The sequence below is a fragment of the Copidosoma floridanum genome, unplaced genomic scaffold, assembly GCF_036245765.1.
Source record: "Copidosoma floridanum isolate Cflo_tuat_1 unplaced genomic scaffold, Cflo_Japanese_pri ptg000006l, whole genome shotgun sequence".
Classification (NCBI taxonomy): domain Eukaryota; kingdom Metazoa; phylum Arthropoda; class Insecta; order Hymenoptera; family Encyrtidae; genus Copidosoma; species Copidosoma floridanum.
In genome coordinates this window covers 27737097-27756809 of record NW_028321883.1, presented here as the reverse complement: position 1 = coordinate 27756809, position 19713 = coordinate 27737097, and the positions used below count along the sequence as shown (strand labels likewise).

At 37.0% G+C, this 19713-nt stretch overlaps 4 protein-coding genes across 5 annotated transcripts; 1 reads left to right on the top strand and 3 right to left on the bottom strand.

The window, feature by feature from the left end:
* Nucleotides 1–1202: 1202 nt before the first annotated feature.
* LOC106647130 (vesicle-fusing ATPase 2) lies at nucleotides 1203–7268 on the bottom strand. Of its 2 annotated transcripts, XM_014363389.2 has the most exons (11): nucleotides 7090–7268; nucleotides 6920–6985; nucleotides 6466–6554; nucleotides 5726–5950; nucleotides 5008–5635; nucleotides 4710–4934; nucleotides 4338–4637; nucleotides 3973–4263; nucleotides 3712–3896; nucleotides 3474–3632; nucleotides 1203–2864 (listed from the first exon to the last, which is right to left on the bottom strand). In XM_014363389.2, exons 2-11 carry the CDS (start codon nucleotides 6920–6922, stop codon nucleotides 2747–2749), a joined length of 2223 nt encoding a protein of 740 aa, XP_014218875.2. In that variant the 5' UTR covers nucleotides 6923–6985; nucleotides 7090–7268; the 3' UTR covers nucleotides 1203–2746. The 2 variants fall into 2 exon arrangements, with proteins under 2 accessions (XP_014218875.2, XP_014218876.2); XM_014363390.2 differs by having other exon boundaries at nucleotides 6920–7268.
* A 186-nt stretch (nucleotides 7269–7454) lies between these two features.
* On the top strand, nucleotides 7455–15446 carry IntS1 (integrator complex subunit 1). Its single transcript, XM_089598675.1, has 15 exons — nucleotides 7455–7824; nucleotides 8100–8305; nucleotides 8389–8861; nucleotides 8929–10215; nucleotides 10295–10623; nucleotides 10714–11385; nucleotides 11463–11781; nucleotides 11874–12344; nucleotides 12429–13450; nucleotides 13523–13837; nucleotides 13918–14380; nucleotides 14454–14578; nucleotides 14654–14847; nucleotides 14918–15190; nucleotides 15267–15446. The coding sequence occupies exons 2-15, from the start codon at nucleotides 8143–8145 to the stop codon at nucleotides 15380–15382; spliced, it is 6222 nt and encodes a 2073-aa protein (XP_089454801.1). The 5' UTR covers nucleotides 7455–7824; nucleotides 8100–8142; the 3' UTR covers nucleotides 15383–15446.
* LOC106647201 (nuclear RNA export factor 1) lies at nucleotides 15304–17464 on the bottom strand. The gene is made up of 2 exons (XM_089598676.1): nucleotides 17251–17464; nucleotides 15304–17181 (listed from the first exon to the last, which is right to left on the bottom strand). Exon 2 carries the CDS (start codon nucleotides 17156–17158, stop codon nucleotides 15536–15538), a length of 1623 nt encoding a protein of 540 aa, XP_089454802.1. The 5' UTR covers nucleotides 17159–17181; nucleotides 17251–17464; the 3' UTR covers nucleotides 15304–15535.
* On the bottom strand, nucleotides 17465–19670 carry LOC106647200 (nuclear RNA export factor 2). The gene is made up of 2 exons (XM_014363490.2): nucleotides 19527–19670; nucleotides 17465–19460 (listed from the first exon to the last, which is right to left on the bottom strand). Exon 2 carries the CDS (start codon nucleotides 19348–19350, stop codon nucleotides 17674–17676), a length of 1677 nt encoding a protein of 558 aa, XP_014218976.2. The 5' UTR covers nucleotides 19351–19460; nucleotides 19527–19670; the 3' UTR covers nucleotides 17465–17673.
* Nucleotides 19671–19713: the final 43 nt, after the last annotated feature.

Sequence of the window (19713 nt, the reverse complement as noted above, 5' to 3'; positions counted from 1 at the left end):
CAAAAGTCAAAAAAGAGACTGATAAGAAAATGCATCGCGATTTTTGATTAGCTGTTCCAAGTAAAGAAAACGTATGCGCGTTTTTCCGGCATATTCGTCTAAAAAGTATAAGTGTCATAGATTTACTTTAGCAATTTGAGAAAAATGACGGCGTAGTTTCCTGCAGTGAGCTAACAACGACGGAGAACAGAATACAGAAACAACGGAATAGTATAACACAGGAACGTTGGAATGGTATTTCACAGGAACATTGGAATGGTATAAGCCAACAACCCAATAAAATAGGAACGTTGGAATGGTATAACCCCAGTAACCCAATAACACAGGAACGTTGGAATGGTATAAAATGGGAAATGTCATCGCAGAGATTGTCTCTTCTTGCGGCATGCGGTTGTCGAATCGATAGGTATTAAACTTAATAACAATCAATAAATGTCAAGTTTCTATTTTTTATGCATAAATTACTTTAAAAATTAAAGTTGCTTGAGTTATCAAGCGCATGGAGTAAATATAGTATTGACGACGCTGCTAAGCCGCTAATAATAAACAAAAATATGAAAACTAATCAATTGCTGTGCTGCGGTAATTATTTTATTATACATTACAGTTAGTGGTTAGATGGCCCGATGGTTGTCACATATAATTATTACTACCAATTAATAATCTTAAATTGTGCATGCAAGTATAAGTTGGTAATTTTTTTTTATTCTTCAAGTCCACTTTTCGATAATAATTGCCACGATTGTTTTGATCAAGTTGAGTGATAATGGATACCGACAATTTATATTATTACGCCGTGTATATTTTTACTCACGAATCTATATTGTCTGATATATGTATACTCAAGATAATTTTGTTAGATATTGTTAATTAAAAAGTGTGACGTATAAGTATGCTGCTATCGCGCCAAAAATTGGTATTTTTTTGGAGACCCAATGAGCAAGAAAAGGTATCATTTTTTTTGTTACTACAGTTTATCAAAAACTGATGTATGGATACAGATTAAATAAGATTCAAATACTAAAAATTCAAAACTGTACCATAACACGTATAGAATCTTGAAAAAATCCTACACAGAAGGGACTAATCACTAAAAGAATGACCGCATTTTTTTCATATCTTCGTAAGGTTCATATATATATAGCCTTACCGGAAGTGTTTATTTTACCATTAGCGAGCAATTTAAAGCTATACTTTCTAATAAACTTTCTCGTTACTTTATAAAACTTAACTCGTCATTTTATAAAACTCCAATTCTCGTAGTCATTTTTCTGTTTGAGTGCTGCTAGCTCGTTTCTTCAAAATAAAGGATCACGCCATCGTGGATAACTAAATAAATATAAAAATCAATTATTGTGGGTAATAAAAAAATGTTTTCAGTTCTACTTTTTTTTTTACACGTACATTTATTGTTCTAGCGTTGATAAATATAATTCAAAACATGTACATACATACATAATTTATAAGAATAAAATTTTACGCAAATAATATTTTCTTTTGTACAATCAACGGAGGGTTTTTTCATATTGGGTGAATTATACAACAAATTGAAACAACTTTAGAAGCACGAGCTGTTTCTCATCAATGTTCTTTTTACAATCAGTTTAACAAGGAAGAAATTATTTTTCACGTGAAAATTAAGTAATTAAAATATGAAGAAACGAATGCAATTTACTTACAAACGTTTTTTTTTTTTTAAGGCATCAAATGTTAACACATTCAAAATATAAACACAAGTATATTAAAAAAATAAAAATAATCCATATCAAATTAATGGAATGACTGTAAAAACAGTGTCTAATATGGAATATCATTTACATTTTTTTAGCTAACAGAGATAGTCTACAAAATTTTCATATTTTAAGAATTGACTCGGTATATAATGCTTAAAAAAATAATTCTTTGGGTGGCAAAATGCTTAAGTCTGATTTTATCTAGTTCATTGTTTGATGAAGATTATAATAAACATTTACAATGTTTCATTTCTATTAATGTAATTATTCAAATAAACATAAATTAATTTGTGACCCCTGCATTACCACAACATAGCTACCTTTCAAATATACTTTAAAATATGTATACTTTTGTCATTCTCATGTTTCACTTTTTCACAGCTTATGGTTTATTGCCAAGAAATGAGCCGTTAACATAGTAACTCAACAAATTTAAAATACTTTAATAAATAAAATAATAAGTACAAGATATACTCTATCTATTAAAAAATAAAATAAATAAGTGGCTCAAACATAGCATCTAACAATCTATATGTGCACTTAGTATTCAATCGTGCTTATATTAATCAACTCTGTACATTCACATTTTATCTTTTTATACAGGAGATCTATTTTTAGGACTTGATCAACAAGTAACATTATTCACAAAGAAGAGAAAAGTGTAATTATTCTCAGACAAAACAAGTCAAGAGCATTAAGGTTAACTCTTGGAAGTCGAATAAACTCGCTTTAATTGTTCTTAGCCAGATTGACCAAGTCAGACTTAGTAACAATACAATATAATATAATGCTAATCTAGTAATATACTTTTTTTTATTCAAAACTATACGGCCATAGAATGCACTTGAAAAGATTGTGTTAAGGTTGCCGATTATAATTATTTTTCTTCCTCATCATCAAGCCATGTTATTGCTTAATTTATGCTATGCAGTATAGGCTCACTAATACAACTAGACAAAATTGAGTTTTACTAAACGAATATTAAATGAAATTCTATAAATAGTAAATACAGTTTACTCCATGCCACCTTCTTCCTCGAGTTTTGTCAAGAATTTAACAACCCGATAATTCGGTTCGACTTGTCGTGTCATATCTATCAAGCCCAGCAGATCCTTGATCGCAATGAAGATGCTGAAATTAAAACAAATTTTTTTTTTTTTTTTTTATGAAAACATTAGTTAAAATGTATAATTTATAAACAATTGGCAAATTTTCATGAATCACTATTTTTTAATGAACGACTAAACAATACTAGGAGAGGAAAGGTTTAAATACAGAACTTAAGTATTAAGGTATATGGTACCATCATAAAGGTCACATAGGTATGAGACACTCATCATATATATATATATATATATATATATACAAAACAAAAGAAGCAAGGCTGTAAGGGTTTAACGCTCGAACAAACCAAGAGCTTCCCCACTATCTACGCTGCTACATACTATATAGTTCAAGTAAAGTTTAATTAATGATTACTTGTTTGTACATTGCGTTGGTGCTTTAGCTTTTCGATTAGGAAAAACCCAGTGCCTGGTCCTACGTTTTGTAGATTGTAAAAAAAATTTACTTTTTTTTTTTTTATGATTTACATGTAGTATTAGGATTTTGATAAATGACCTCAATGATGTGATGGGCAACTAAGAGTGTTAGAACTGTTACGCGGAAGAACGTGTATGTACCTACAGTGTAGTGTATGTAAAATATGGTTGCTTAAACAAAGTTTGATAAAAAGTTTACCGTCTCCCATGAAGTTTCCCTTGAAGTGTTGACAACTCTTGTTTGGTAAAGAGTTCAACTTCTTCCAATACTGTTAGGAGCTGCTCTGGAGTAGATAGTTTGGGAACATGTAGAATGGGCTTGAAGGACGAAATGAGCTCCAAATCTTCTAATACTTGCCTAAAAATAAATATTAATGACAATATATGATAAAACAAAGTTTAAAAGTATGTTTCTAAAAATCATTACTAAAATTCACCTGCGGCTAGTAGTGCAAATGATTAACAACTTTCTTCCACGGGGTGGCACGTTTTTCAAAAGAACTAACAGTGCTTGCAAGGTCAAATTCGAATACCTAGGCCCAATCGCACCATAATCTATCAAGCGTTCGATATTATCAACTACAATACAACTAAGCTGAGAGCGATATGCGTCGTCGAATATCTAAAAAAAAAAAGTTTGATTATTGCGATCAATGAAATATATGATTTACCATCGATGCAATTATTGGATGCCTTACTTTGCGAATTGACAAACACTTTGCGGACTCCGTAAAGCCAACCATATCTTCTGGGGCACAGATTTTGACAAATGGAAAGTCAGAATTCTTTGCAATTTGGGCAGCAAGAGCAGTTTTGCCAGCATTAGGTGGGCCTTCGAGCAGAATGCATACCCGTCCTGAGCCCTCGGCAGCTCGAGCTTCCTGAATGCAAAGATTTCCATCGGCAAGAATCTCGGTAACTGGCTTTCCCCAATTGATGATGCCTCGAGCCAACAGATGCTCGAGAACCTCGGCACTTGCTCCAAAAGCCTGTGATACAAAAAAATTTTAATAATTCAAAGAAAGAGAAAAATACAATTTTCAGCAGTATAACTTTAACTCACTGGTTTAATGTCATTTTCCAAGGCATGGAGAAAATCACTTCTTCCAACCATCAGTTTTTCCATAGCTGCAGGATCTACTTCGACTTTACTAGAGGCCTTAATTAACCTGTTCATAGCTGTACTTTGGGCAGCTCTGACTAAACCTTCCAACTCAGCACCACTGAAATTTTTTGTTAACACGGCAAGTTCTTTCAAATCCACATCATGATCGATCTTTTTGTAGTCCCTCATTCTTGATGTGTGAATATTCAAAATTTGGAATCTGCCATGCTCATCTGGCAGACTGATTTCTATTTGAACCTTTATTACAAAATAAAAGTGAATTTAGTTTCAATAATTATTTTAGTGAAAAATTTTAAGTTTGGAATTTACCTCTAATCTACCAGGTCGCAAAAGAGCATCATCGATCATGTCCCGTCTATTTGTCATACCAATTACCAAAATATTATTTAATTGTTCAACACCATCAATTTTAGCGAGTAGCTGATTGACTACAGTATCATGAACACCTGTAGCACCAGCTACACTTCCTCTTTGCTTACAGATAGCGTCAATCTCATCAAATATAATAATATGAAGTCCACTGTTGGGCCCACACTGTTGAAAAGAAAAAATGATGTTAATAAATATTTAAGACTAACTAAAATTTTGTATGTTGAAGATGTCATACTCGTTTCTCTTCCTCTTCAGCTTCGGCAAACAATCGTCTGATATTTGCTTCACTCTCACCAACATATTTATCTAATATCTGAGGACCATTTACAATCTTTGGTTCCCTTGCGTTCAGCATTTTTCCAATTTGTCTGGCCATGAGAGTTTTACCAGTACCCGGTGGACCATACAGTAAGATACCTTTTACGTGCTTAAGACCTAGTTGTGTAACAACTTCAGGTGGAAAGACACGTGACGCAAATGCTCTTCTGAAAATAGCATTGAATTCTTTGTCCAAGCCACCAATGCCCATTTTGTTGAAGTCAAAGTCAGGATTAATGATTGATTGGCGCGTGACTTTTCCCTGTTTTGTTCCTGTCAAGTTTAAGCTCGAGTTGGGCGCTTTTTCAAACTGGATTGCAGTATCGCCAAGGCAGCAGCCCATCCTGGTTTTATTGGGCTTGGATTCTTGTCCAGATTTTATAGCAGCAATATCAGCAGCTTCCAAACTCTTCACCACCAAGCCAAGCATTCTTTTGTCCTTAAATTGAAATGCCAGTTGCTGGCCAACTGTAAAAGCTTGACCAGCAAACTGCATAAGAAAATCCTTAGCCATTTCTTCGGTGTCATATGGATCTAAACTTGTTCTGTGGACAAAATTTTTTTTATTCAACATACAGAAGTAAGAGATAAAAAAAAATCTATGTTTATCTATATGTAAAAGTTTATATACTCACGTCTTTTTTTGTAAGAAATCGGCTTCTACAGAGATGCTGGAAAGGAACACTGATGTCGATGAAGAGTCGAAATAATAGGGGTTCACCTCCAGTTCTTGGCCAACAGACAGTGTAGCCCATTTCCTTTGAGGCATGCTGAAGCCTATGCAACCTTTGTGTATTTGGGGACATGTTCTGATCGAGAAAATAAAACGCTGGTTGGGCTGAGTTGACACCTCAATGTGCCTAAAGTTGAAAGATACAAATGAAACATTTCATTATTTACCTTAAAGTTTTTTTTTCAATTTTTTTATGTAAAATCCACCAAGTACCTAATTCAAAATGAATTAAAACAAATCTTCATAACAAATTAAGTAAAAAAAAAAAAAATTTATTTTAATGAGTGACGTTGACAGTTTTAGATAATAAAGTATAAAACTTTACCACTTTTTCTCTGACAGAGAGATCCAACTGTCAAGGGAAACCCTAGTGGTTTAGAGTATAATATATTATCAGAGGAATTTGCCTTTATCCTACCTAAGGGATCAATAAATTACCAATGTCAAGAGGCAATACTGTAGAAATATACCAAACAACCCCCTCGACTGTCTGGCTCCCTCTGACACGCAATCCAACGCGCTTACGCACGATACCTGTCTCTCGTAAAATACCCCCATTCAGACTGATAAGTATACAACATAAGGGTATATGTATTGTATACACTTGGGTTTGGAAAAAAAATCAAAAGGTGTTGTACAAACCTGACGTCGTCGGTGAAATCACTGGGGTGGACAATCGCACAGTTGGTAAGGCTGAGCTCGTCCGTAGGACACCTGTCCGCCCTCATCCGCTGGAAAAGAAAAAAAAAAAAAACCACGGCTGAGCTTTCAATCAAGTGTAATGCATATATTATACGTGTAGGTATTCTGGACAATCGATTTCCTTGACCCTGCGGCGAGGCCGCTCGAGCAATAAAATCAGCATCACATAAAAGTAGAGCACCAGGGCAGAACATGCTCAATAGATACCCACACGGGGAGGATTATTGACGCAGCACCGAGCTCCCTCCCGTACGAGTATATATTATTTGACGTACCTACGTGCGCCCCAGATCATACCCTCTCGGTCACTTAAGGGTATATATATTTAAAAAATTTCACGACAGGTGCAATAAAATAGAGCTGACGAAATCATACACAAGAGATAACTACTCACCATGATTCACGAGTTTTTGTGACAGCTGTGCTCAGCTATACGGAATGTCAAAAATCGACTGAGCCACTGAAACACACAAAAGCAGGTACTCCTCAGAATGTTGGGTGTAGATGATACGAGAGCTCTCCCAAAACTTCGATGTGTAAGAGGAAAGAAAAACACTGGTGTACCTGCAATGCAGGACGGCGCAAAGTGCCCGTTATTTCGTTCCTCGCTAAGTATATACTCTCCCTCGCGCTCGCGAGCCGCCAAGCGAGGTAACGAAAATCAGACTGGCGAATGTGGCGAATATATATAGGGGCGAGAACGAGAAAGATTTGTTGACTCACCCCCGCGCGCACCTCGTATATGTATACTTATACCTTACACCCTTTGCTCCGAAACTCCGAAATTCCTTGCTTTGTAGGTTTGTAGGTTGTTAATGCGCAAGCGTCGGGCCTTATTTTTTTTTTATTTTTTTTTTTGTTCTATTCTCGAGAAAGTGAATTTCACATTAATAAGTTGTCAACAGTGTCAACACACGGTGGCATGGCGGGGAGCGCCGTGCGGGGCGAAGTGAGCTTATAGTGACACACACAGCCAATGAGCCAATCTTCTCGGATTTCTCTCCTGCAGGTGATGCTCCTGATAGTCGAATGCGTTTTTTTGGAAGCTGAAGATCATCGCGTGATGCGTGAAGACATTACTAAAAAGTATTGAGCGTTTTGGGTTATCGTGAAGGAAAAGGATCGATCGTAGTGAGTAACACGGAGAGGTTAGAAATTGAAGTTTTTGTGGCTGGCGGGGGGGGTTAGGGGGCGCGCCGGCCATATACATATGTATTCACTGCAGTGAGCACCACGTCGGCGTGCGCCTTCGCAGATGCATCCAGGCTGTCGTGTCGTACGGACGTGTATATACTTAAGGTATGAATGTCGTAACTTGAGTATCTAGTGCCTTTTGTTACTTTTCAAATCCCCTAGAAACACTTGCCAATGTATAGACATCCTTATTTACAAATATACACAATAGTACATTTAAAAACATACAAGTAGCCAACGAGAAAGCTCCAAATTATTGTTGACAAGTTGAAATTATAAACTTTCCTGCAATATTGTGATTTAATGCAATGCTACTTTAATATATTAGAACTTTGATGTTAATATAAAGTGGTACAATGGTTTGGAATTTTTTATTTCAGAAACTATTCTTATGTGGAAGAAATTTGACAAAAATAGCGTATCATGGAAAGAGGAAAAACTGGAGGTGGTAGAGGCTCCAAGAATAAAATTGCTCCACACCCGTCTGATTTTATAGCACTTGGATCGAAAGGCTCTAGAACAGAGGTTTTGGATCCTAAAAGATCCGGAGTTCTGACTAAACCTGGATCTAGCTCTTCAGTCATCAGTAAGATTTAATTTTTCTATCATCTTTTTCTTATATTATTAAACATAAAAATATGCATTTTACGAATTGTATGAATTTTTCAGACAATGACAGGAAAAAAGAAGGACCTCCCATACAATCTCTGATTCCTGCAAAAAAGCCCAAACTATCAGCACACACCACAGCTCCACCAAGACCCACTGTAAGCTATACTGAAGTTTGGGAAGGAGTTTCGATAGACTGTGATCCAGCTGAACTTGTACCCCTGGTTTTGGAAGCGAACGAGAGTGACGATGGTGAAAAATTGATAGGTTTAGTGTGTGGTGCTATAAGAAACTTGAAAAGTTCGAGATGGAAACCAGACAGTGTTGTGACATTTGGTCTTTTATATTTGGTAAAAATAAGACCTTCCATATTTTCCCATCATTGTATATTACATGCCTTGGCATCTCTTTTAAAAAGGGATCAGACACATAGTTTTAAAAATAAAGGCAATCCCATAGTACCTGTACTAGTAGCTAATTTATTGATGAAAGGATTTTCCGACAAAAAAGAGTGGCCTGATGTTTTTATTAAGGTATTTGACTTGATTTATCTTTGTTTAAATTTTATTCATTTAATAAAGTACTTACCAATGTTTGCAGATTTATATTGAAGATGCTTTGGGTGAAAGAATGTGGGTCGATAATGAAGAATGTAAAGGATTTGTAGATAACATTTTAACAGGGTTCAACACCAGAATACCTCCAAAAAGTGTATTACAGCCAGAGCTATTAATGATGACTCCCAGAGAGTGTTCTAGTCCTTCCACATTGTTGGAAGATGATGACTCTGCAACTTCTCTTATTCAATTGACTGGTGATAAAGACAAAATAGATCTACCTGTCTGTCATCGTTATGCTCACTGCATGGATGCTGTAGAAAATATCGTTGTGGAAACAGTAAAAGAACAATTAAATAGAAGACAACCAGACACGATAACAAGAAATTTCTTGAAATTGTTGTCTTCAGCCTGCGGCTTTGTAGAAATAAGAAATATCGCCGTGCCGCGACTGGAAGTATGGCTGCACAATCCAAAGCTAATGAGAACGGCTCAGGAGCTTCTCAGTTATATTTGTTACAATTGTACGTCTCACACTCAGCGCGATGTAGAGGTCATCAGCCAACTCGTGAAAATGAGATTGAAAACAAAAGCTGTTGTAAATTTGTATTTAAATGGCGTTAAGGAAATAATCGGTCTTCATCCAGGAAATTTGTCGACTATATTGAAACACACGGTATATAATGAATTATCGAACGCAAGGAACCCCAACAACATGCCCATGTTAGCAGTTATGTTTCAAACTGCTCCAGAGCCATCAGCACAACTTTTGGGTGAAATATTTCTAGATCTTTTGTTGAGTCGCGATGAATACTTGAGGCCTCTGCGTGCACTTTTACGAGAAATCGTTCGAATTTGTCGACACGACATCAACTTGTTGAGTCTAACTAATACCATGATGAAATCACGAATGGAAGTCCTTCAGCAATTGAATTCGAATCATGAATCCAAAGATAGAGTGTTCACGTCCATAATTGATCTACTGTGTCTGTGCATGTTTCTGGCCATTAGTCCGCAAGTCAAAGAAGCTGCAATGTTGTGCCAGCGTGGAGACAAAAAAGATGTTGGTCTGCTGCACCAGTTTCAAAATTTGGTGGCTGTGATACAAGATCAGACCATAACATGGTTGCAGAATACGGCACCTCAGATTTACAACATCAACAAAGAAGCTTTGATACACGCCGTGCAAAAGATCATGCTTCTCGAGCCACTGGAACAGTATTACAGACCGGACAACTTTCCGCCGGAACCTGAAAGAGCGTTTTATATGAGAATGGTTTCTGAAGTGCCTTTACTTGAAAACACATTATCGAATATTTTGACTATGAAGGTAGGCTTGCACAGATAATCAATGTTTAAAAAAGTGAATTTCAACAAAATTTTTTCATCTGCCCATTTGTCTCGATCAGGAGGATGGACTAACAAATGCACAAAAGCTGGATCTTGTGGAAAGTTTAGTCAGGAGAGCAGCTCAGAGTTCGTCCGAAACGTTTCCGCTGTTGTGCATCAACAACATAATGATCATCGATCAAATATTTAGCTTATGCGCGTACCAAGCTCCTATCTCTATAAGTCTTCCCGCAGGCTATGTGCCACCCGCATTGGCAATTACCAACCTGTATTGGAAAAGCTGGGTCATACTATTGATAATGGCTACTCAGAATCCTTTGACAGTTGGCACTCTGGCGTGGGAGCGCTATCCAACATTAAGAGTGCTGATGGAAATGTGTATTACCAAGCAAGTATCTCTTTTAAAATTTTTATCACTTTATGTACTCCAAGGAAAGCATACTTTTTTTTACTATGGATGCTATTATGTTATTTGTAGTCAATTTACGTACCCCCCGCCGACGATGGCTTTGCCAGAAACAATCGAGGAAGAGCGAGCCAAAGAGTTTCGTTATGATAGTATGGAAAAACAACAAATATTGCAGTACGAAGTTCATCTAGCTGCGGCGTCTACGCGTACCCAAATATCGGAGCAGACTTCGTTGCTGTTGTCATCGGTGGTAATGATGGAGCCGACGCTCATTGCCCGACGACCTCCGCAAAACATCCTTGAGATAATACAGGCACTAAATACTACGCACCGTTTGGGCCACCTGTTGTGCCGCTCGCGGAAACCCGATTTTCTCCTCGATATCATTCAGCGCCAACAGGCCAGCTCCTCCCAGAATATGCCCTGGCTCGCCGACCTTGTGCAGAGTTGCGAGGGATCCCTTAGTCAGCTTCCGGTCCAGTGTTTGTGCGAATACCTACTATCATCAAGCGGCCAGGCAGACAAGCAGCCGAGACAACGGCAGCTACTCGCTCATTTGCAATTGCTGCTCACTGATCCCCTTCAGGAAAGTCTGCACTCTTATGAGATTCTCGAGTATTTTTTGAGAAGACTGAGCAGCCAGATAACTTCTAGCAGAGGTCAGGCCATCACTGGCCTCAAACTGATTTTAGGTACGATTCGAGTGGATGAGCACATGGATGTTGATGGCTATAATAACAAGTAAGAGGAAAAGCAAAAATATACACATGCCCTTATATTTTCATTGGATCAATATGAAGGTTCATCATTTTTTTTAGCGAGTCTTGGCTACTGCATAAGCTTTCGTCGATACCCCACTTTCAGGACGTACGTCTTTTAGTATCGAAAGCTCTGAGAAGCGCCTGCCAGGTGGAGAACAATCCCGACCTGGTACAGGCATACATAGCGTACTTGGCTGAGCACACGCTCAATGACGATCTGTCTGATTTAATAAATTTAGTGAATGAGCTTTCGCAATTGGTTGTCGAGAGAAATACCATTATCGCGGCTATATTGCCACAACCGGATTCTGATAGCGTACAGGGCAGACAAACTTTGCACGATTTTCTTTCAATTTACACGAATTATTTGAACAAGGTAATAACACCAAGTTTCATTGATACTTGGTCTATTTTTATTTGTTTATATAATTTCGCAGCTCGTTTCATTTGCAACATTGTTAATTCCAGGCAAGAGCACCCCGACAAGATGGCTCACGAGTGACGTGGCTCGAGAATCAAGATTTAATATTGGTTCACTGGTCTACAGGTGAGGAGTGCACCATGCACATTCTAGTCGTGCACGCTATGGTCATTCTCTTGACGTACGACCAAGTCGATAACGATGAGCTGTTTGACCAGCTACTGGAGATCTGGTTTCCAGAGGACCATGAGCCGCCTAAGGCTTACCTCGTTGACACGGGAGAGGAAGCGCTTCTAATACCAGACTGGTTGAAGTTGCGCATGATTCGTAGCAACATACCGCGCCTAGTCGACGCAGCATTGCGCGACTTGGAAGCCTATCAGTTAGTTCTGTTTATACAGAGCTTCGGAGTACCCGTTAATACTATGACAAAGTTGTTACACTTGCTCGATGCTGCCGTTCAAATCGATCCCGTATCTGTGACGAACAACGTTCTTAACAAGACTTACATGGCACAGGTAACATGATTCATACGAAAGCGGTTTTTTTTTTTTTTCATTGACGTAGGAAAAAACGACATTCTTATTAGTTTTATTTTGCAGCTCGTGAGAATCTTGCATAACCGGGGTGCAACTGGAGGTGTAATTTTCTTGGAGCACGTGCAGCATGAGGCTCAAGAAGAGCCCGACGAGAGCATTCCATCGGTCAACACGCGTCTGGAGTTGCTACCGCGAAGCGTTCTGCTGCAAAAACAAAGTGTCACTCAACAGAGCACAGTTAAAACTGACGTACCAAATCTTATAAATCAGTTGTTCATCGAAAATATAACGATACAACAGAAAACAGAGATTTACCGTAGATTACACAAAATACTCGCTAAAGATCTGTACGAGTCAAGGATGGAGACAGATCGAGGAGCAATCGCCGTGGCTATAAAACACATTATGGATGTACTGAGTTCCATTCAGGTCAAAGATTTCCTGACATCGCTCGTCCGCATGTCACAATTTTCGTGTACACTTATGCGAGTGATCCTTCTGCCCCTGAAAAAGCCGTCTAGCTGCCCTAAGACGATCGAGCTTGCATACGTGGCTAAAGAGATGTGTTTGAATTTGATGACCTTGATCGGCGACATCGATGCCCCGATTCTCTTGATTCTCCGCGATTTTACAAAATCGCATGAATCTAAAACCCCTCGACACAAAGAGCTCGCCACTCTGGCAAAGTCGCGCGAACCTGGCGCGATACTTGAGAACGCAGAACCGGATAAACTCGAAAATGTAGGCAGCCGATTGCTTGATCTGTGCATGCAGCAACAGCGAAACGATGCTCTTGTAGAGGCGATGGCAAAATTACTGGTCACCGACAGTGAGCAGGGCATTAAACCTCGCACCGGCTTACTAATCGATTGGCTAGCGTCGGTCGAGCCCGAGCTTATCGGTACCTGTCCTGATCTACAAACTAGGCTGTTATTCGGAAAAACGAATGTGTACATAAGAATTGACGAAAGCGTAGTTAGATCACACTCCTGCAGGCCGTATCTGTTGACTTTATTGGCGCATGGAGCCAGTTGGGCAACTCTGCACAAGTGCGTAGGACAACTACTGTGTCAGTGCCACCAAACGTAAGTTTTATGGTGAAACCAAATGTTAGCTTATTGTAACATAGAACTTTATCTACTTTATTTTTACTTCAGCTACGATCCAACCGCCGTTTTGGACTTTTTGTGGGCACTGACTTGCAATCCAAAATTATGGCAAGGTCGTGAGAAATATTCTACGAAAAATGACATGCCAGAAAATATTTTGTTACTAACAAGTAATCAGCTGTTGGTTCTCGTAATGTACTTGATCGAAGAGGCGGTAATACTGTGTGAACGAGAAAATCAAAAAACGGCAGTGACTCAAATGGAGGCCAGATTAGACTTGATGACTTGTTGCTGCTCTTCTGAGGATGAAATGATGGTGTCTGTAGTTAAACATTTGGCCGACCAAATGACGAACCGTACCGAGTTAGTAATTTTGTTGTATTCACACACATTTTTAAACACCAAAATGAACGAAACTGAACGTCATAACGAATTAATTTCAGCGTGTATTCGGATATGGCTCATCAGTTACTACTGCAGCTTTACATGAAAGTGCCAAAGATTATAAGCTATCTGAATATAAATCAGTCAAAGAAGATGATGAGTGGAGCAAACATATCCGAATGGACGAATTCAACTTTAGACCGTATGACTCACACTTTATTGACGGCTCTGACAACGTTACCACAGCAAAAGTCGATGGGCTCAAAAGTGCGAGAGCTTGATCAATGTACCCGTAAAATGGCTGCAGTACATCCGCTTCTAATGCTGAGGCAGTTGCCCCTATTGGCATCGACTCTCACGGGTCTCTGTGACCTCGACTCGAGGGAGTTCCGCTCGAAACACCACGTTCACCTTTTTGTGCAAGTCATGGGTTTACTTGAACTCTTGCAACCACACATTTTCAACCAAGAACATTCAAAAGGACTCCAGGACACACTCGATACTTACTTACTATGTTTTAAAGTAAATAATGCCATTTGCTTAATTTAATCTCGGATATTTATGTTTCGTAATTGTAAAATTCGTTAATTTTCAGAATTATCATAGAGCGGAAGATTTCGTATCTCTTTTAAGAAGATTCGCAGAGTTTCTTAAAGAGTACGTGAAACATAATGAAAAATCTGCTCTTCAATATTTACAAAGACACGCACAAGTACTTCAGTAAGTTTAATGGTTTAAAATTTTTTTTTTTTTTTTTTTCTTCAAGTAATTCTCAAAAAATAATCTATTCCGTAGCGAGCTGCAAGCTTACTACCTTGGGATTACATCCTTAAAAAGTCTTGTAGCCGGAATTCCTCTGCCAAGAGAAGGCGAAAACGAAGATTTAGTATTAGTCTCGGCGACTTTTCGTAAAAAAGAAAAAACGCCTCCAAGGGAATTTCCGCACTTACCGGCTTTACTGGCTACACTCACGAAAAATCAAGGCGATGGTATTAAAAATTCGTGGCAATTTTTTTCTTACGTTTGACACTGTTAAATAAAACATTGTTTATTTTCTAGATGTGTATAATGCTTTGCAAGAAATAGAAAGTTTATCCATGCGGGATCCAAATTTATTGGAACCTATTATCGATAATATAACGGACTTGTTTACATCCCCTCAAGGAAACGTAAGGACATTAGCTCACGCACTGGTTACAAAGGCACTTAAACATCGGCCTTGCCCGAATCTCAGTGTACTTGCAGCATTCCAAAGATGCCTTGATAATTCTAGATCGGACATTCTTATGTCAGCCTTGGAAAAACTTCCAGACTACGTCATGTGCATGCAAGGTATTTCGAATTAAAAATTAAATTTTGGAAAAAAAATTTCATGATTGAACTAAATTTTTTATAAAACTTTTTGCAGAATATGCACTGCCTCTTATGCAAAGGGTCTTCGAACTTGGAGTAGGTGCCAATGTAAACATCATTAGTTATACGACTAAAACTATAACGCTTTTAAATACGCAGAAAGGTTGTTAGACGTTGAAATTTTAAATATCATTCGAGAGGAATTTTTGAGAAAATAAATATTTGATTACAAAATTTTTGATGTTTAATTTTATTGTAAGTAAAAAAAATTGGAAAACTTACATGTAATTATGTACAATTACTAGACTAGTCGCAAAAAAATTATCATTTAAAAGCTTCGGTAGAAATTTTATTATTAACATAGTTGGACATAAAAGTCTTAATTGCCTGACGAATATCCCAATTGGCTTCACACAAAAGTTTACTCGCATGCTCGACGTTCATACATGTTAAATCTTGTACCAATTGTAATAGTTGTTTTTTTTCAGCAGCGCTAAACGTCGTGGGATGAAATACAGGTACTGGTTTATCAGTTATAAATTTTAACTCTGCCAAATCTGGATAGTTTAAATTTTCTGGACAGTTGTCTATATGATATTGATCATTGATAATGCAAAATTCATTGTCTTCTTTAGCTACGACAATTAATGTTCTTTCAAACCACATAGGTGTTGCACTGTGTTTCCTGTAGAGGAATGGACCTTGTACCGATATGGCAAAAGAGTTATTTGTACTAAAAAGTAAATCAATATCTATGTATTTTAGTTTGTGAAGGGTGGGAGGTTCACGTCTTAAAGCGGATATAATATTCTCTGGCCCATATAACAAAAATTCATTGCATTTTGCGTAGTCCACGAATTTTAGTAAATTTCTGTTCATTGCAAAAGATTTGATGATATTTTTGTGTGAATTGTCCATGATCTGGCCGACCGTCATTGAAAATAATGCTCCAGTATCATAGAGCCCATTCAAAATTATTCTGTCGTCTTGATCGTAGCAAGTAAAAAAGTGTTCCAAGAATTGTTTGATCAAATTCAGTTTAAACTTGTCAGCGATAAAGTGCCTATGATACACTGGTATCATTTTATCTTCATTTCCAATCACATGTCCATCTAAGATTTGCAAGTGTGGAAAGATGGTCTTTGCTGCATTCACATAATCCTTGGCTGTTTCATAACTTGTGCAAAAAGGGTTCCCATCGAGCCACAGTTCTGTTATTTTATATTCACTGAATGGCTTTAATAAAATTATATCGTTCAACTTATTGTCACGGACATCCAACTTGGTGAAATGAAAGTTGAAAACTTTCTCGCTGAAACATAAAGTTTCCATATTGTTGGCTCGCAAAATAAAATCTCTTACATTGAGCTTAGCATCTCTCATGGAAGAAGGTGCCAAAGCAGCCTTCGAAAAACGTAAGATACTATCAAATATCGCTGGTATATGAATCGGGCAGTACACAGAGCTCAACATTTTGTCATTGATAAAATTCGTAAGATTCAATATCTTTCTTAAATTCATTTCTTTATTGTAGCGTATTCTAATAGCACTAGAAATGATTTGTTGAGCATTCATTGGCATATCTTTGTACGAAAGAAAAGACAGTACAATGTCGTACTGAATAGTTTTTCCACTTTTTAGTCTTACTTGCATTTTGTTATTTACAAGCTTTTGAATGGTGTTAGACTTACACATGGTCAAAAAGGTAGCTTTGTCTTTGGCTTCCATTTGGTACATGACAGGAAAAAAAATTAATGGCACACAAGCTTCAATCAAAGCATCAAGTACCATGTTTTTGTCTGCCTTATCAATATTAAATAAAATAAATTTGTGCCACACGTCTATCTGATTTGCTGCTTTCATTTCACTTTTTGAAAATATTGGATCTTGATGCGTCAACCTTACAGGGACTAAAAATTTGCTGACCGCAGTTGTATCGGCTGCCATGGCTTTTTAAAATTTTTTTTGTACTGCATTTCATAAGTAAGTCAATAAAAAATATAAGTTAACATCATGGAAAATGATCAAAAACAACTTACCAATAATAGGTTAGATTTACGTAATGTGTTAAATCATACAGATAAACATTTAACTATCCCTTTTTCTCTAATATTGCTATGGTAAAAAGCGAAATTTTACAAATTGCACTTTTAATAATACGATCACTAAAAATACAACAAAAATCGCAGAGGACGAGGCCCACTGGCAGTCACACGATTGTGTCAAGTTGTACACACAAAAATATAGAGCACACAAAGCACATCCCCTCCCGAATCTCCCCCCTCCCCTTAATAAGTCCATAGAATACGCGCGAAAATGTCCATTTCAAATGTTTTACAAAAATTTATTCAAGATCGTGACAAGAAAGTATATTACAATATTTTTTGCTTTATCGAATAAAAGTAAAAATTACACTTACGATTATTTTTACAAAAAAACCATCTTCGTTCTTAGCAAAACTTTTACTTGTAACAGTCTTTGGGTATCAGTCCATTTTTATGGTGGTTCAAAAAATTCGTGATTGCTTTTTTCAAGCTCCAATTTGCCTCTTTTAAATATTTTTCACACGTTTCAACTCCCATTGTAGTTTTTTCTTGCAAACTGAGAATCAAATTTTCTTTTTCACTGGGACTAAAACAGTTTGGTTCGTACTCGGGAATGACTTCTTTCTCTAAATTATATTTAAAGTGATCAGCCATTTGTATCGGTGGATTTACGTGGTATTGATCGTTTATTATTTTGTATTCATTTTCTTCTTGCGCTACTAAAACAAATGTTCTATTGAAAGAAAATAGTTGATTCAGAGCAAGCATTGATTTAAATAATCCTTCCACGGATATAATGATCATTTGATCACTGTCATACATCAGATCGCAACAAAGTGACCTGTGAATGTGCTGAGAAGGTGGTAAATTTTTAAAAACTTTGAGAATCTGATCTTGCCCGTGATACAAAAGCTGTTGGCTGTTTTTGCCGAAAATCAACAAGTTTCTATTTTCCGGTCCAAATGGTTCAAGAGCTCTTTTTGTAGTTGGAGAGGTAGGGGTTCCAACTGTTGTAGAATACCATGCATTAGTATCATACAAGCCTTTAAGAACATTTCTGTCACTAAAATCATAAGCTCTGAAAAAATGGTAGACAAACTGTTCAATGAGGTATTTTCTTTGATAGTTTTTTACGTAACTTTTAAAAATCAATGGCATTCCTGGTGCACTGATTTGTACTCCATCTAATTTTGTCATATGAGGGAAGTATTGCCTTATAGCCTCGACATATTGATTTGCCCTTGAATAATTATCACACAAAGGATTGCCATCCAACCAAATTTCCGAAATATTGATAGCTTTTAAAGGCTCTAAGGCCTCAACTCTTAAAAAATAATTGTCTCTTAAATCCATGCATTTAAGAGACTTTATATTTGCTGTGTCTACCAACATAAGTGAAGTAAGTTCGTTACTCTGTAAATTGATGTAGTCAATAGAGCCAAACGCAGTTTTGGCTAATTTTAGAACATGGGTCAAAGTTTTGGTCTGAGCCAGAGGGCAGTAGACTGTATTGTAAACATCGGGATCTCTGTGAAAATCAGTCAAATCTAGCTTTTTAGATTCACTGTCATACCTTTTTTTCAGTGCTGTCAACAAAAGTGGTTGGATGTTGATTTTTAGATCGTGAATGGAAGCAAATCCAAGAGTTATTGAAAGAATCAAAGGATTTCCATCAGGACAGTTAACAATCAAGCTAGTTTTGCAAAGTGAATCTAGAGCTCTGTCACAATTCCGAGCAATAAAGCAAGAATCTTCTCCAATAATCTGATATTTTACAGGGATCAGGTCTGCTGGATTAACAGCTTTCAAAATACTCTTCAATATAACTTCTTTTTCATAAAGGCCTCCGCGAAGGATTAGTATTCTGTGCCAAATATCATTGCGTGCCATCAAAGATCTTTCGTGATACATCGATGTGCCCATTGCCAGACTCATGGCAGCATTTGAGTCTAAAATAACTGGTATTGGTGGCGATCCACCAATTTGCGAATGTGGCATAATAATGTTTTGTTGTAATGGCACATGTGGATTTTGTTGTTGGATCTGACCACTGTGAGGTTTTAACAAGTTCACCAAAGTGTCTCGATACATCATGGCGAAATAGACGTGTTACAAAAAAAAAAAAAAAAAAAAAAAAAAAAAAAAAAAAAAAAATTAAACTGATCCACCAATTTTTTTTTACCTCAATTTTACCCTCGTAACACCTAAAACATTACAATAAATATATTAATTACTTCAAGGTTAAATGGCTAAAAGATGTTTACCTTTACCTTAACCATAATCGTATTATTAAGGTGCGATACTTGCTAGCACCAACTTTTGTGTTTCATTTCAATGACTTGCACAATGTTTATTTTGTCACTTGTTTTTGCATCTCTATATTCTATAAAATGCTAAAAAATGAGCTTACGAAGTACAAACTACGAAACATACGAAAAAAAAAAAAAAGATAAGTAG

Excerpts from the sequence above, each read along its gene's own strand:
- LOC106647201 (XM_089598676.1), bottom strand. The coding sequence starts at position 17,158 with ATGGCAGCCGATACAACTGCGGTCAGCAAATTTTTAGTCCCTGTAAGG.
- IntS1 (XM_089598675.1), top strand. The coding sequence starts at position 8,143 with ATGGAAAGAGGAAAAACTGGAGGTGGTAGAGGCTCCAAGAATAAAATT. Across the intron at positions 10,624-10,713 it reads ATGGAAATGTGTATTACCAA|TCAATTTACGTACCCCCCGC; the intron begins GCAAGTATCTCT and ends TGTTATTTGTAG. Across the intron at positions 14,381-14,453 it reads CTTACTTACTATGTTTTAAA|AATTATCATAGAGCGGAAGA; the intron begins GTAAATAATGCC and ends GTTAATTTTCAG.
- LOC106647130 (XM_014363390.2), bottom strand. Across the intron at positions 4,935-5,007 it reads CTGAAGAGGAAGAGAAACGA|TGTGGGCCCAACAGTGGACT; the intron begins GTATGACATCTT and ends TCTTTTCAACAG. Across the intron at positions 3,897-3,972 it reads AGTGTTTGTCAATTCGCAAA|ATATTCGACGACGCATATCG; the intron begins GTAAGGCATCCA and ends TTTTTTTTTTAG.
- LOC106647200 (XM_014363490.2), bottom strand. The coding sequence starts at position 19,350 with ATGATGTATCGAGACACTTTGGTGAACTTGTTAAAACCTCACAGTGGT.